Raw genomic sequence first — 17,494 nt, forward strand, 5'->3', positions numbered from 1 at the left:
TTGGTTAGCGAAAAATATTTACATACATAGTAATATTGTGATTAATTATTTTAAACTTATTAAATTTGTTAAAGATGAATATTATTTTAATACAGAGTATGATTAAATAAATCACAATTTTTCAATTTCATGTAGAATATATTGAAAACGATTGGTTTCTTTCGTATCTCGAAAGACGACATCCAATGAGAATTGTTCTATGATAGCAAATGCCCCCTATATCAAAAAGGAAAGTACATCTTATTTGGACATTTTGTATTTTTAAGACATAAATCGTTTGTTATATAAATTCTAATCAAAATTTTTTTGTTCACGATAGAGGTAATATTTTATTATTAGACGAATATTTATAATATTATGATGGAAGTTATTTTGACATTGTTCTTATTAGATATTTACCATAGGATTATATTTATTCTTTGAAGTTTTTAATTTCTAGTAACAAATATTATATATTTAATAAATAATGGTGATATCAATAAGACGAATAAAATTGTTTAAATAAGCAGTATTGTGAATCATTTATTTAGAAGAAAAAGTTTTTGATCTAAACATGTTTTTCTAGTGTTTTCTATGACGTGACGTCACGTCAAATCGATGTAATCGTGCATTTCTCATTGTAACATCATAATCATTGGATGTATACGCGCCGAGCGGAACTTATACGATATTATTTACATTAAGTATAAACTGCTTTTTTTTTCATTTGGATAAAAAAGAAAAGATAATACTTCGTTGGTTCTTCATAAGTAATTGCATCAGATAATCTTCAGTGTATTTGAGAATACATCAAAAGAGAGTACGGCCATATTACTTTTAGGAACGCAGAACTGGATGTTTCCTTCAGAAACATGGCTGAAGAACATCGTTTCGCTGGTGTAGTGAAATTCTGTGTACACAAGTTTTAAGATATATTTCGGCTAGAAAAGCGTACGATAATAAGCTAAAATGACCTCGATACACTTTGTCGTTCATCCTTTACCGGGTACCGATGATCAACTTAATGATAGGTGAGTCGACGCATTCCTTACGCTATCGTTAATGTATCTTTTAGAATGTCTGCTGACTATTCTATCATGGAATTTAATCCGTACTACCTCTTTTTTCATGCGTCACCTCGAACTATCGTAACCATTATAGTTCGCATTTTTTTTAATCTACTCGAACGAAACATTTCCTTCTTATTTTACTTTAGAGAATTATTCGTCCCGATTTTCGAATTTTTCTAATTCTATTTATCAAGAAGACATTAAGGAAAAATTGAACAATACGTTAATGAACACCATTACAAATTTAATTTTGCGCAATTTCGATTCACTTATATACTATGTCATATATATTCTACTAAATGAATCATAATAGTATAGTTCACTTTATATCATTACTAAGTATGAGTTGCACAAAATTAACACATTTTTTTTAAGAAAAAATCTAATACTTAATATATTTATGAAGTATAGATAAATTCTACAGTATATTTCTAACACATTACTATAAGAAACTACAATTAATGATCTTATATCATAATTCTTAATGATTGTGTTAAGTCTTGTTACAATCTGTTAAATTGTATTATATTTGTATGCTTCTTTACTTTTTTTCTTATTCTGATAGGTGGTAAATATTTTGATATATATTTATTTATTAATGTAAACACAAAAATGTAAAAAAAAAGTAACAATTATTTTTATTACTATTATATGTATATTTCATGTAAACTAATTAATTATTTTAAAGTATTTATTACATGCATTATTTTCATATATATTATATTATTATATAATGCTCATATATAGAATTTTGTTGATTGTTTTTCATATTTTTTTCTGATTAGTTATATGTCAAATATTATGAATATATATATATATATATATATATATATATATATATATATAAAACATTGAATCAAAAATATATCATGCAACCATTTTCATAAATTCATTTTTTCTAAAATATACTATTCATTAAATAATTGTATACATTTGATAGTTATTACTATCAAGTGTATATTATTTTTGTATTTGTCATCAAATTTTTATTTTACCAAATTTGTGCTAAAATGTAAGTTTAAATATTTTAAAGATATAAAATATTTATTATTATACAAAGGAAAGAAGTAGTTTTATAATATTTTTTATTTGAAAATTAGTATGTATTATAATTTATTAATTTTTTTATTTAAGGTTGAAAGAAGTTGCAGAGAAGATCAATAGGTATGGGTATGTTACACCGCCTGCATTTAATGGATTAAAAGTTTCCATAAAGCGTATTGTGGTTGGGCCAACTCATATAGCATTACTCACAGAGGACAACAGAATATGTCGTGTTGCATTTACAGTATTGTCTGACCGACTGGATTTAAGTAAAAATGAACCTAATAGAAAGTATGCATTGTGGTTCTATATTCGAAGAAAAATTAAAATATTTAATAAACTGAATTCTTTTAAAACTGATACCTGTATGTTATATTATTTCAGTACAACCAAAAGTCATGTTGGAAATTCTAACTCTGCTCCAAGTGGTAGCGGAAGTAGTGGAAGTGGTAGTAGAGCAGGTATTTCTCGTTCAAGGGCAAGGATCATGAGAAGCAGTTCTGCTATTCGAGGTGGTAGTAATAGCGGAAGTAGTGGCGGCAGTGGTAGAATAGGGCCTCCAGGAGTGATCATGGGAAGTGGAAGTGGTAACAGCTCACGTCCTATTGCTTCAGTTCCTGCTCCATTTGTACCAGAAGATTTGATATCTCAAGCTCAAGTAGTACTACAAGGAAAAAGTCGTAATTTAATTATCAGAGAATTACAGGTTATTATTTTACAATATGATTATCAATTATCTTATGATGTGATGTAAATTAAAATGTAATATATTTTTGCAGCGTACAAATTTAGATGTGAACTTAGCAGTGAATAATCTTTTATCACGAGATGATGAAGAAGGCGATGATGCCGATGATGCAGCAGATAGTTATGTACCAGAAGATCTTATATCCTTATTAGATGGAGGCTTTAGTAATGAACATTCTGTTATAATTGATGCAGACTCTATGTTTTCTGAGGATATGTTTGGCTATGCAGGCATAAGACAGTAATTAATTTGATTAGAACTCGAATTCAATTTATATACAGTTATTAAAAAACAGATATTGTATTTTTCAGTCGTGGAAGTTCTTCGCGAAGACTCGGTAATGACAGAGAAGGGGAACGTTCGTCTGAACGTGATAGAGATCGTGATAGTTTTAGTAGATGGAGAGATCGTCAATATTATGGACCACGACGTTGGTTAGAAACTGCTTTAAAAGATTCTTGGGAAAAAGATCCTGGTAAACATATTTTGATCTGCATACATAGTTTTTATATATTTCTTATATTATATATATTTTTTGTTTTAGTAATAAAGAAAGTATTAAGTAAAAAAATAATTTTGTTTATTTCTATTTGTTTAGATAACAAGAAAAAAGAGTTAGCTTCTCAAAGTCCTTTGTGGATATCAGAAGAACTGGAATGGTGGCACGAACGTAGTAACGAACCTGCACCACGTTATGTTCAAATTGCTGCTCTTTACAGCGAATTGATAGCTGTTTCCACTTCCGGACAATTATATCAATGGAAATGGTCTGATCCTGAACCTTACAAGCATTTAGAGGTAACTAAAATTATATACACATATCATTTTATAATTTAAGCAAGGAAATGAAAGACGATACGATTAATACAATTTCTATATTTAGAATCCAAATGTTCATCATCCAAAAACTATACCACTAGCATTAATGACAGAAAAAATAATTAATATATCAGCAACAGCAATTCGATGTTCTGTTAGTACAGAAAGTGGTAAAGTAGCTACGTGGTTAGACGAACTTTTGGGACATGTTGCCTCTCGTCTGGAACATCCAGCACAGGCTTTTACTGAATTTACATTGGACAAAATTGTATCACTTCATACATGTGCATTATATACTGTAGCAAAACTTGAAAGTGGTGCATTGTATTGGTGGTTAGTAATATTATATATTCTTTATTGATTATTTAATTTATTAAGAGAAACTACAATTAATCACTTTTTTTCTCCTCTTCAAATAGGGGAGTTTTGCCATTTTCTCAACGTAAAAAATTGTGGGAGAAATATAAAGCAAAATCACGCAAACACAGACCATCCACAGTGATATCAAATGACATCAGTTACGGTACACACGTTTGCATGAAAAACAGTCCAATGTATCAACCTGGTGCAATAGGTAAATTATTCAATATGTTTTGATAATAAAGTTAATATAGAATATACTAGAGAGTCTCATATATGTTTTTACAAAATATGCTCTCTTCTGATAGGATTTACAATAGCCAATGGGGTACCAAAGGTAGGACAATTGTTATCAGCAGCTTGGAATTTAGACGCAACTTGCAGATTTAAAATATTACCAGCTGGATCACATTTACCTAATTCGAATTTTGATAAACGCGAATCGAATGGAAATGGAAATACTTCAATAAATAAGTCAAATCATAAAGAAACAGCTGATCGGCTCGATATGCCACCACCTCCATCGCCTGCTTCCAGCACATGTAGCGACACAGGTAGCATCACAACGAGCCATAAAAGACAAAAACGTTTAACGCCTCGAAACGAAGGAGAAACTGAACGAAAGGATGAAGAAGATTGGCAATTGAAAGACGTGGTTTTTGTAGAAGATGTCAAAACTGTTCCTATTGGAAAAGTCATTAAAGTTGATGGCTGCTATGTAGCAGTTAAATTCTTTTCAAAAGATTCGAAAGAGAAGGAAAAAGAGACTAAAGAAAAAGATTTCAGTACATCTGACTTTAAAGATTTAACGGCTGAAGAATTGATCAAATTATTAGCCGATTGCAGACTTTTAAGAAAAGATGAATTGCAAGTTATTAAATCGTCAATGAATCCAAGAGCACCCGATTGTTTCCAACGTACTCCTAGAAGAGTTAATATAGTAGAGGGCTCGAGTGATAATTTATTAACTATAGCAACTGATGGACAAGGCATTCATGCTATATTAAAAAGTGGGAATAAGTTGAGCTATGTTGTGTATAATTTAAGTACAGGAAGATATGTTCAAGATTGTTATATCCCTTCGGATATTAATGCTTTCTTGGGATTACAGCCACAAAATATTAATCTAACAAGTGCTGGAGAAAATATTGAGTGTTCCATGATACTTAGAGATGGAAACAACACAATTTATCCAATAGCAAAAGATTGTGCTGATGCCATCAGAGATCCAAATTGGTTAGACTTACTCCCAGTAGTTTGCATTGGAACATCGACTATTCCCATACCAAGTTGCTCCAATTCAACAAATCTCAAGAATCAAGTTGCAGTGATTGCATTGGCCTTTGACAATCTTCTACTAATGTCACGTATACTGAGATGTGATTACGATAGCGTAAAACAAGTATTTTGTAATTTAGAACAAGATCTTAAGGGTAATATGACTCAAATACAATCAATACTGTTAGAACGTTGTGATGGTAATCGAAATATCCTTCATGCTTGTGTTACTATGTGTGCACCAACTTCTAATAAGAAAAGCGATAAAGATATTGGATATGCATTGGTGTCAAATGCAGTAGATGGTACCTCAGCACCTATTGAAGAACCAATACCAACTTTGAGTTGGCCACCTGAGGCATTCGACAATACATCCGGAGAAGAAGACAGTTTGCTTAGCATAGGTGCTGCTAGTATTTCTATGATGAATAAACCTAATATAGGAGCAGCATCCAATAATACGTATATTGTAGATTCCGTTGAAAGAAGGAATAATGCGCTGCTAATACTGAAGTACATGTGCGAAAGTAATGTATTAGCTCCTTACTTGAAAGAATTACTTACAGCAAAGGATGCTCAAGGACAAACGCCATTAATGCTTGCAGTATCTGTTCGTGCATATCATGCAGCTTTAATTTTATTAGATACTATTCAAAAAGTTGGTAGAGATTCCAAAGAATGTTCAGCAATGATTCTACCTCCTGATGCTAATCCAGATTTATCTCCTTTATTCGTGACTTGCTGTAATGATACTTGCAGCTTTACCTGGACTGGCGCAGATCATATCAATCAGGACATATTTGAGTGTAGAACATGCGGTTTAACAGGATCGTTATGTTGTTGCACCGAATGTGCTCGCGTTTGCCATAGGGGACACGATTGCAAACTTAAAAGGACATCACCAACAGCATATTGCGATTGTTGGGAAAAATGTAAATGTCGTGCACTTATCGCTGGCTATCAAGTTGCTCGTTATGATCTCTTGTGTCGACTTGTAGTCAACACTGATCTTGCAACAAAAATCAATTCACGAGGAGAATGCATTTTACTATTTTTGGCTCAGACAGTAGGAAGACAATTCATAGAACAGCGTCAATTTAGACCAGCAACTCGGCCTCGATCGACATCTGCGAGTCGTAAAGCACCATCATCGGATGGTATACTATATTTTTATTTTCATAAATATAAATATATGTAAATAAATAAATAAAGATATATATATATAATATTTACAAGATAATAACAATATTTCTGAACAGGATTAGGTGCTGATTCTGATATGCCAGATCATGATTTAGAACCACCTCGTTTTAGTCGAAATGCTCTTGAAAGATTATTAAATGACTGGTCAGCAGTTCAATGTATGATTATGTCAGGAGTATCTGAAAATGGTAATGAACAGTTATTTGGAGATCAAGGACAATTATGTCGTCAAAGTGGTACAGCATTACTGGATAAATTCACCCATCTGTTACTTGTTAAATGCAGCACAGAGGTAATTTTGTATTTATTTATCTATTACTATACGTATATTTCTAATTTAATATAGAATTTTTGTGTAAAGAAATAGAAATAGCAATCCTTAAAATATTATTATCTATTGTTTAGATGCTTGATACTTTGCTTACTACTCTTATAAGAGAATTGCAAAATGATTCTATACCTGGACGTCAAGAAGAAGCGAACAATGTTGCTCGACGATTTGTAAGATCTGTAGCTCGAATATTCGTAATATTTACTATCGAAATGGCGCCTAATACAGCAAAAAGGAAAAGGTATGAATTTGTTGAAAAAATTGTTTCTATAATTATATAATTTCCACGTTGAAATAATAATGATATAAATGTAATGTTCAGTGCAAGTCAAGCTTCTCAACCTTTGATGAAATGTCGCAAAGTTTTTCAAGCTTTAATTAAATTGGCAGTCGAAGAATTATGCGAAACTGCAGATTCATTGATAGCCCCGGTACGATTAGGCGTTGCGCGACCAACAGCACCATTTACGTTAACAAGTTCCGCAGTCGAAGTAATAAATGGATCTGAAGAATTGTTTTCTATAGAACCATTAATACCTCACAGTGGAGTTAGTTCTCAAACTTTAGATGGTGGTTTGCAAACGCAACAAGTAAATAATAACATAACTATTGCAAGAGATGTATCTGCAATGGATGAAGTTGAAGGTGGAGAAGGTAATAATTGTATTATGATAATAACAATTAAAGTATTTATAATGGTATGCTTTTTTAAAGATGTACCTATGGATATGGATGGAGATATAAGTGAACATGACGAATCAGGTGTTTCTGGTACCGTTGCCGGTCAACCGCTTGGCGAAGTTGATAGCAACGCAGGTGGTGTTGGAGAAGAACAAGCAGGAGATGGAGAATCTGATACGGAATTAGATCTATTAGCTGAAGCCGAAACTGAATCGGATTCAGACGATAATCACAGTAATCAAGATGCGGCATCGGCTCAAAGAAGTGTTCAAACTGGAGCTACTGCAGGTTCTGATGGTGGTATGGGATCGATATTACTGTTTCCCGAAGATGAGTCTGGTGAATCCAGTCAACAGGAAGATGATGAAAGTGAAGCAGGTGAAACAGACGAACAAGATAATGAAGATTTTCAAATTGGAGATGAACAATTGGAACGTAGAAGGTATAATATAATTTTGTTATTAATTGCGTATCTCTCTGTAACTCATATATTTATATTATATATATTATTTAATGAAAATATTTCAGTGGATCATCTGGCCATTTACATCGCAACAATTTGGCACCAGTTTCTATGCAATGGGCCATTCGTAATCGTGAGTCAAGTACGCGTACTGCAGGCTTACGAGTGACTGGTGGCAGTAATTTGGTTTTTATCGATCCCGTATCTTTGAGACGTACTACTGCTACATCTGCCGTTGCAGCTGCACAAGAACCTATAACTATGGGAACAACTGCAAGTTGTTTGGCACGAGCATTTGGAATTGTAATTCGACAGATTGCCGATCTGTTAGTTATGATGCAAGATTACAAAACATTGGCTCCTACTTTACCACGATTAATGGAAATTACTTTCCAAGATGCATTGAACTTACAGGTATTTAATTTTTTACCGTTTTCACAAATATTTAATTACAAAGCTAAATGTTTATATTGTATTTGCAGTTATATTTAGAAGCACATTTAAAACCTACGTGGGATTGGCTTTTAACAGTTATGGATGCTACCGAAGCACAATTAAGGTTTGGAGTGTCTTTAACGCGTAGCGCTGATCCAACACATCCTGAACATCCACTTAATAATGCTCCTTCACTTTCTGGCGGTAATTTCACTGGATTATTGAGTTCAGCAGCTCTCTCTTTGACATTACAAGGAAATGCAAATCGAAACCAACGCAGTGGTATTGCAACAAGCTCCAATATTTCTGCTCCTCAAGCTTCGACAAGACTTACTGTTGGTTTTGCTGGTGTTAGTGAACCTGCTAGGAATAGCAGAGAACGTGAAGGTTTGTGTGAAGATATCTTCTTATTGCTTTCTATATTTATGCAATTTTGAATTTTTCGTAATATAGCCAAACGTTGAGTTGATTTAATAACTTTCTATTTTATTCACATTAAACTGCCAGCTTAACCACCGAAGCTAGGAGCACGATTAATTTTTAAGTATAAACTTTAGATTCCTGACAAGAAAATGTAGTAAGAGAGCAACGATTATGTAGTAAGAGAAACGAATGATTACATTTTGTTTACAGGTGGTGATTTGCATTCTGCTAGACGAGAGTTTTTATCTTACTGTTTATCATTGATGCGAGCTCATAATGGAGAACACAGAGACAGTTTACCGGTTCTAGATGTTTCCGCGTTAAGACACGTTGCATATGTATTCGATGCTCTCGTATATTATATGCGTTGTCTTTCTGAACCATTAACATCAAGAGGCGAAACGCAAAAAGAGTCATCAAATTATTCGACATGGAACGATCAAGTTAGTAAACTATTTTACTATATTATTATTTTATGTTACATCAATTTCATTTTTATTTATTTATTTATTTTTCTTTTTTTTTCCTAGGATGAAAATGATAATGATGAAGGAGAGGAATATAATTCTCCAGCACCTACTGCATTAGAAACCGATTCTGTGGACTATCCAGATTTACTTCAAGTTCCCATATGCGGGTCTGGAAATAACAGTAATTCTACACCTAAAGGAAGAAAACATCCTTTCTTCCAAAGATCAGATTCTACCTTATGCCTTGGTTGCCCGCCTCTCGATCCATTTGACACAGTTATGAGCGAAGCATTACCATTAGCTGATCAGCCGCATTTATTGCAGCCACATTCAAGGCGTGAGGATCTCTTTGGCATCCCACGACAGCCGACAGGCGCTGCCAACCAAAATCCATTAGCAGGTTTGCCTACAAGGCTCGGTCTCTCCGCACGTGGTGCTGACAATCAAAATAGTTTGTCATCTCCTACATTCAGTCAAATCATTCCTGGAGCTACATTTGTTCCTTCAGAAATAAGACGACCATCTGCCTCTGCCGGAGATTCAGGATCTACAAAATTTGCTGTAATATTTTACGCTATCCTGATCATTTTATACACACACATACACACACACAATGCACACGTGAATGCATATATTTATTGATCATAAATAAATCATTATTTATTTCAGGAAAAGCCTAAATCATTTCATCATGTAAATGAAGGTCCAACGCCTATGGTGACAGAACAAATTGACAGAGCTCCTATTATAGTATCCACCAACAATCAAAATGATTCTGGAAATAGCAAGGGTAAAGATGTGTGTAAAACAAATAGAAGTGTTATAGTTAGAGCTGGAACTATATCCGTAAGTAATCCATTTCGTTAACACAATTTATTATTTTATCATTCATCTATATATTTATCATTAATTTTCATTTCACAAAGGAAACAAGTCTAAACAAAGCTACTGCTCCTGAAGTACTAGTTGTTCCAACGGTCGAAAATCAAAATGTCTCTGAGGAAGTTGATCCCGCAGTAACGAGTCATGAAATCTCTGCGCATGAAACAGTAGAAACAAGTCCAGTGGAATCTGCTAGAACTATTTCAACTATTGGGACAAATATTTCACATAATATTCTATTAGGACGATGGAGATTATCATTGGATTTATTTGGTCGAGTTTTTATGGAAGATGTTGGTTTAGAAGCAGGATCAGTTGTATCCGAACTTGGTGGTTTCTCTGTAAAGGAAGCTAAATTCCGAAGGAATATGGAAAAACTTAGAAATTCCCAACAAAAAGACATTACCTTGTCAAAGGTAATGTTACTGATCACATAGAATATTTAATAATCTATATCACAGTTTTATATATCATATGAGATTAAATATAACTTAGTATCAAGTAAATATAACTTATACATATGAATATAAAAATTACTTAATAGAATATTTTATAATATAAATATTTCATAATTTTCATAGATTGAACGTGACAGAACCCAATTATTGGTGCAAACGATGAAAGAGTTAAACACACAATACAATTTGTATAATAAAAGAACTTCTAATGCTCCACCTTTGGCAGTAAATCGAGTAAAAGTAACATTTAAAGATGAACCAGGTGAAGGTTCAGGTGTTGCTAGAAGCTTTTATACTGCAATAGCCGAGGTTTGTGATAATATATATTAAGAATGTAATGTGAGGGGTTATTTAGAACGTATATTAGTTACGTATAAAGTTACGTATTATAGTTAACGTATAAAGTTTATCCTACATTTCTGTCGTAATAGTTAATATTGCTGTTAATCAATTTTATTTAAGTGTTATACAAGTACAGATGTAATAATGAAGACGAGTGGGAAATTGTAAATATGATGTACTTGTTCAATGATGCATACCAATCTTCATGATTTATTTTTAAAATATTTTTTTGTCTATAAAAATGTATGCACAAATATTAAGTCATTGTATTTACAATAATCCTACTCGTCTCAGAGAAATAATCCAATGTTTTGTTATCTTTAGGCGTTGCTTGCAAATGAAAAACTTCCAAATCTTGAAGCAGCACAGGTTGGCTCAAAATACACACAATATAACGTCTTACAAAAATTGAAAAGCAGAGATCGCGATCGTGATCTTAGAAGACAGGTAAGTCATCCTAAATTAAATAGGAGTATGAAGTTTTGACGAATATTTCTTCATAATTTTAAATCTTATCTAAGAATCCTAGATCCTCCGGAAAATGTCGTGAAACACGTAAAGCATTATCTTTCGAAGCTCGTTCCTTTCATCCTTCAAGTTCCGTGGAAGGAAATAATGCTTCAGGATCTGGTAGCTCATCATCCAATACTCATCCTTTGCCAGCCAGTCATCCAAACAATGATCATTTGACAATGCATCAACAACAACTTGGTGATAGACTATATCCTAAAGTAAGCATCTTTCTTAAAAACAAGATTAGGAATCTAAGTAGGAAATATATATATATATTTTTTTTTAATTAGGTACATGCATTACGACCGACATTAGCAGAAAAAATAACTGGGATGTTACTTGAATTATCTCCTGCACAATTATTGATGCTCCTGGCTTCAGAAGATGCATTAAGACAAAAAGTAGAAGAAGCATTTGAATTAATTCATAGCCATAATCAAGATTTAACTAGCGAAGCACTTTTAGATCTTGATGTATTCAGTTTAACCGAACGCTGTGCAGCTAATAAGAAAAAGATAGAGAATAATATTATGGATGATGGAGACGACAACGCTCCTCTTTTCTATTCACCTGATAAAAGAGGCTTTTATACACCTAGACAAGGTAGAGCCAGTTATGAACGACTAAATGCTTTCAGAAATGTAGGCAGGTAAGTTATCTAAAAAACATTTATCCCATAATTGATAATACTTTAAAAGATACCTAATGTTAATCGCTTGATTTTGTTTTTATCTTTGTTTAATAGGTTGATAGGCTTATGTTTATTACAAAACGAGTTGTGTCCAATATTTTTAAATCGTCACGTTATTAAGTATATTTTAGCAAGGCCGATACGTTTCCATGACCTTGCATTTTTTGATTCTGTGATTTACGAAAGTTTAAGACAACTCGTCATCGATGCTGAAACTAAAGACAGCAATAGTTTATTCTCCGCACTGGATCTTACTTTCAGGTAAATATATATATACAAATTCGCGCACAAGTAATAACACGTTTATTTAAAAGAGATATCTTCTTTGAAATATTGTCTATGCGTCGATGTAATTTAATCCTTTCTTTTTTTTTTCTTAGCATTGATTTATGTCCTGAAGAAGGTGGTGGCTCGATCGAACTTATATCAAGTGGTCGGGACATAGAAGTTACAGCAAGTAATGTATATGATTATGTACGAAAATATGCGGAAGTCCGTATGATAAAGGTACAAGAAAAGGCCTTGCATGCAATGCGAGAAGGAGTATTTGATGTTTTACCAGAGGGAGCATTGGATGGCTTAACGTCTGAAGATTTAAGACTGCTTTTAAATGGAGTTGGTGACATTAATGTATCAGTTTTGATATCATATACATCGTTTAACGATGAATCTGGAGAAGCCACGGAAAAATTAGTAAAGTTTAAGCGATGGTTATGGTCCATTGTTGAAAAAATGTCACATGTCGAACGACAGGACTTGGTAATCATTTTTTCTGATATTGTCTATTACGTAAAATTTGTATAAATATCGAATTGTTTAAGAAACAGCAGAAATAACATTCTTATTGTTTCAATAATGCTTTTGAAATTTAGACGTCTATCTTATTTTTGAATTCATATCTTTTTCAGGTATATTTTTGGACAGGGTCTCCTGCATTACCAGCGAGCGAAGACGGTTTTCAACCAATGCCAAGTGTTACGATTCGACCAGCCGACGATGCTCATCTACCAACTGCAAATACATGTATTTCTCGCCTATACGTTCCATTGTACAGCTCTCGTCACGTTTTACGGCATAAGCTACTTCTTGCTATCAAAACAAAGAACTTCGGATTTGTATGAATTTGTCGAGTGATCATCATGCACACTTGCTCCAAGAGAAAAAGTCACATACTGATATTGACATAAGAAAATGGTTATGTGTTGTTTTTCTTTCTTTCATAGAAAAATTTATAACATTTATAAATTTATAAGGTGTAATTATGAATTATAATTTCCCTTATCATAAAGTGGTCTTCGTCTTGATAAGGATTTATGTTAAAGTGTCATATTTAGTCTTTATAGTGGTCCAATAAACTTTCCCAAAATTATGTTGTGCTAATCAATCAAGTAACCTGTATTTTCAAAGAAGTATTATCACATTCTATAGGCTATGTATAATATATTAACATTACATTTACTTAAATCGTGTAATATAAATCTTTTGGCTCGTTATCACGTATAATTTCCTCTTTTGCTTTTTACGATAAAAGCACGTTGAAGACTTTTAAGAAATTCTAATGATCGTACAATGAAAAAATTTTTTTATTAGGCTCATATAAGATGTAACATAAAATGACAGAAAATTGCGAGTTTTCAGATGCACACCATAAGAGTTTCTTGGACACTTGTTTGTTGTTAAATATAATACATATCAGTTTAAAAACGAGACTATGACACGAGTATCGAAATATAAACTATGCGATTTGACATCCATGATACTAAAATTTAAAATGTGTCGTGCCAAGATTTACCTTATAAAATGCAATGTAAAAATCATTAGATAACTAAAATATGTAATAGGAACAATACTTTCAAATGCTTTTTGGCATTATAATGTTTAAGAAAATACAGAACGGTACACTACAAGATCCTCAAGTGTGATGTAAACCAAATGAAAATTTTATTTTATTGACATAATTTCAGCTGTAATCGACGTAATTTTTTAATTTCGATATTTAAATCTTAACAATAATCCAAACCACTCAAAATTTAGTTTCTTTTTAAACTATTACATTGACTGTGTTAATGACTCGATCATCCAAATTAGCCAAATATTAAAATAATATTAAGGATGTCTAGCTGCCTATTTCGTATCGTTAAATATCTTCTTTTAACACGTTCAAAATCTTCAATTCTATCGTAAAACAATATCAACTCTGGTTATGTATGCTGTTTAGTCCTGGCATGCATTCATATACGTCTTTGCTTGTGTCTAGGATCGCAACAATGTTTTTCCAAAACGGTTGACCATTTTGAAAGAAAAATTCAATGTACAGTTTTAAATATATTTCCTAATCAATAAACTGAAATAGTAAAAAATAATCTATTATCTTTAATTTACTTAAAAAAAAAGACTAATGCTAATATGTATAATATAATAAATCTCATTATTTATAAATTTCTAAAAATCGTAAAGTTATATACAATAATTATATTATCCATTATGTTCCTGACAAAGTATTGATAGAAACTTATGTACAATGGTTACCTATTGACCACTTCCTGAACTGTTTTGGGGTAATTTTGCAGTTGTTTGACTTAATTGAGCCAATGTTTCTGGAGTAGCATGTGCTTTTAAGATTGAATTTTCAGCTTCCAATTGATTAATACGGTCCATAAGTTCTGCTATTTTTTCTTTTAATACCTCGACTTCTTCTCGTACAGCAAACATCAAATGACTTTTTACCAGATCCTACAAACATTACAGTATTATCATCATTAATTTATTTATTTATAAGAATTACACATATTTTTATTTCCTTTTAATTAAGAAAGTTACTTACCATAGCTTGTTCAATTTTATTATCAATTGCTACTGCACTTGTTCCCGACACACTATAACAAAATTTAATTATAAATTACAAGATCACACATTTAATGTATAATTTATAAGAAATATATGAAAATAAAGAAGCATACAAACCTTTCATTATCCTCAAGGGTATGATGTTCATCACTTCCTTGTGTAACTTCAGTTAATGATTCCAAGAGAGTAGCGTCAGCTGATTGTGTTGCAGCAGTAGTAACAATGCCTGAAATAGAGTCCTGCTCTGGATCAGGCTGATGAAATGTTATAGTCCCTTGCTGTATTCCTGCCACAACATTTTGACAAGCAGCTGGCACTTGAGCCATTTGCACTTGAGTATTGCTACCAGAGGATTGTGTTTGCATCTGTGTCGCTGGCATAACTTGAGGCTGTACCGGTGGACCTGGTGCATGAATAGTCGAGGAAGATTGTTGTGTACCTGTTTGAGGAACTTTATGTATACTTTGAATGCCCTGCATTCCTTGAACGGCAGTAAGTGGCTCGGAAATCTGAGTCATTGGTTTCTGTGTCTGCAATGGCTGTTGAGATTGTTGCTGTTGTTGTTGTTGCGGAGGGTGTTGTGTTTGTTGTTGCTGCTGCGGTTGCTGTTGCTGCTGCTGCGGCGGATGTTGTGATTGTTGTGGCTGTTGCTGTTGTTGCGGTGGATGTTGAGTAACAAGTATATTTGGAGCTTGAGAAGTTGGAACAGAAGTTTGCTGCACCGATGAAGGACAAACAGTTTGACCGGGTAAAGATTGATTTTGCGTGCTCACTCCCAGATATGGATCTTCTTTAGAATGAGTCATATTTTGTTGAGGGGGAACACTATTACTACTAGTTTGAGTTATAATAGGTATAGAACCTTGAGGCATACTCTGAGGTTGTCCCAAATTATTTGGATGTGTAGGTTGTAAATTAGATGGCAACGTAGACCCCTGTCCTTGCGGCTGAGAAGCTAGCTGTTGCGCGGATGACTGAAAATATTGAGGAATTTGCGAAGGTGGTTGAACTTTTGCTTGCGTCTGAACTTGCGTGGGATTATGTTGTACAGTAGGGGGGATTGAACTGTTTACTGCATAATTTGCACTTGTAACTGTAGGATTGTTCGGTACACCAATTGATGAATGCACATCAGGATGAGAGGGGACTGTTCCATTGGCGTCAAGACTAATGCTCTTATCGTCAGATACGACAGATTGTTTAGATGCATCTGGGATTACAATTCCACTGTCTGTTATTCCATAAGATATGCACACCTCATTTGGATCGGATACTTTTGGGGTACCAATAGCTGTTGGTTGATTCACTGACGTATGATCCAAATAATCCATGCAGGTCCATCTACCTCTCTTGAATGGCTCTGTACTTTCGATTTTGACTACTTTAAAACGTTCATTTCTCCCATGTGAATGTACCTCTCGCAAATCAGAATCTTGCTTAGCATTACTGGATAGTAAATTAATAATGTTGTTGTCGGTGACAGACGTAATGTCTAAAGTGTTGATATTGCTATCGTTGACCGAATTGTTGACACTGTTTCCTTCTGAGGGTACGATGGCCAATCCATATTGCGAACTGGTAGGAATCACCGGAGCAGTACTGAGAGCAGCATTACTGGTATTGAAAAATACGTCCTCTTTAGAGAAAGTATCTTCCGAATAACTAGGCGTCTCGATATCGATGTCGGTAATACGCGAATGTTCCACAGAATTATCTTCTGTGTGGGATTCATCCAAATCGTCATTTGAGTCTTCGCCGGCATCGTTGCTCATACGACAACCGACTGTAACGCTTGTAATTTGAAAAGACGACGTCTTTTTTCGACACTGATTACTACTGGTCACGTTGCTTGAAGTGGTCAAGCTAACCGGCTGGTGCAGTTTGTCTGGCTCTCCTAACCGAATTGTCTCCGTAGTCGTACGATGCACTGGGTTAGATATCTTTCTACTACCATCCGACAGTTTATGCGATTTCCTGTGTACATTATCTGCCATTATTATAGGAACTTAGCATTCGAGAGCCACGATCTTTGCACTCGTTCTCCTCTCGCATGTTAAAACCGACATTGCTGCATGCCGGTGCCCGTTCGCTTCGATGACCAGTCGCGTAATCCGCGATCTTCACCGACGAACCTCAGGCAAAGCCGCCCCAACTCTCGGCAAATGTACGAAATAAAATCATATTCTGAGATTGGCAAGGTGTTGACAGTTCACCATTTCATCAATTTCACGGGAATGGAGTTCGTTCGCTCGAGTACCGTCCACTCGAAACGAAACTCGCACTGGGCAATACGAACTCTTTATTCCTTCACGGACAATTACAAGCCATTTAGTGTCATTCGTTTACATTACTATCTCAATGCGATTTTCATTGTCCACATCCTTCCTATTCTATTATAGTAAGTGAGCAGTTTAAAAATGGCTGCCAATTCACTCATAGAATTGCCACGAATTATAT

General features: G+C 33.7%; 2 protein-coding genes across 6 annotated transcripts; one reads left to right on the forward strand and one right to left on the reverse strand.

The window, feature by feature from the left end:
- The first annotated feature begins 621 nt into the window (after positions 1–621).
- On the forward strand, positions 622–14,553 carry LOC127065937 (E3 ubiquitin-protein ligase hyd). Of its 4 annotated transcripts, XM_050999005.1 has the most exons (27): positions 622–1,010; positions 2,184–2,384; positions 2,478–2,799; positions 2,873–3,081; positions 3,153–3,316; positions 3,440–3,639; positions 3,725–3,993; positions 4,080–4,234; positions 4,329–5,702; positions 5,772–6,455; positions 6,558–6,793; positions 6,907–7,073; positions 7,155–7,486; positions 7,547–7,955; positions 8,042–8,390; positions 8,459–8,798; positions 9,045–9,277; positions 9,365–9,865; positions 9,974–10,150; positions 10,231–10,602; positions 10,768–10,953; positions 11,311–11,433; positions 11,508–11,717; positions 11,790–12,148; positions 12,245–12,451; positions 12,571–12,949; positions 13,099–14,553. In XM_050999005.1, exons 1-27 carry the CDS (start codon positions 949–951, stop codon positions 13,309–13,311), a joined length of 8,433 nt encoding a protein of 2,810 aa, XP_050854962.1. In that variant the 5' UTR covers positions 622–948; the 3' UTR covers positions 13,312–14,553. The 4 variants fall into 4 exon arrangements, with proteins under 4 accessions (XP_050854962.1, XP_050854961.1, XP_050854963.1 ...); XM_050999004.1 differs by having other exon boundaries at positions 4,329–6,455; XM_050999006.1 differs by having other exon boundaries at positions 4,329–6,455; positions 8,459–8,693.
- LOC127065940 (protein bunched, class 2/F/G isoform-like) lies at positions 13,756–17,454 on the reverse strand. Of its 2 annotated transcripts, XM_050999013.1 has the most exons (4): positions 15,155–17,454; positions 15,015–15,066; positions 14,720–14,923; positions 13,756–14,534 (listed from the first exon to the last, which is right to left on the reverse strand). In XM_050999013.1, the coding sequence occupies exons 1-3, from the start codon at positions 17,029–17,031 to the stop codon at positions 14,720–14,722; spliced, it is 2,133 nt and encodes a 710-aa protein (XP_050854970.1). In that variant the 5' UTR covers positions 17,032–17,454; the 3' UTR covers positions 13,756–14,534. The 2 variants fall into 2 exon arrangements, with proteins under 2 accessions (XP_050854970.1, XP_050854969.1); XM_050999012.1 differs by having other exon boundaries at positions 13,756–14,923; positions 15,155–17,453.
- Between the last annotated feature and the right edge of the window lie 40 nt (positions 17,455–17,494).

This window comes from Vespula vulgaris, chromosome 8 (genome assembly GCF_905475345.1).
Source record: "Vespula vulgaris chromosome 8, iyVesVulg1.1, whole genome shotgun sequence".
Lineage (NCBI taxonomy): Eukaryota > Metazoa > Arthropoda > Insecta > Hymenoptera > Vespidae > Vespula > Vespula vulgaris.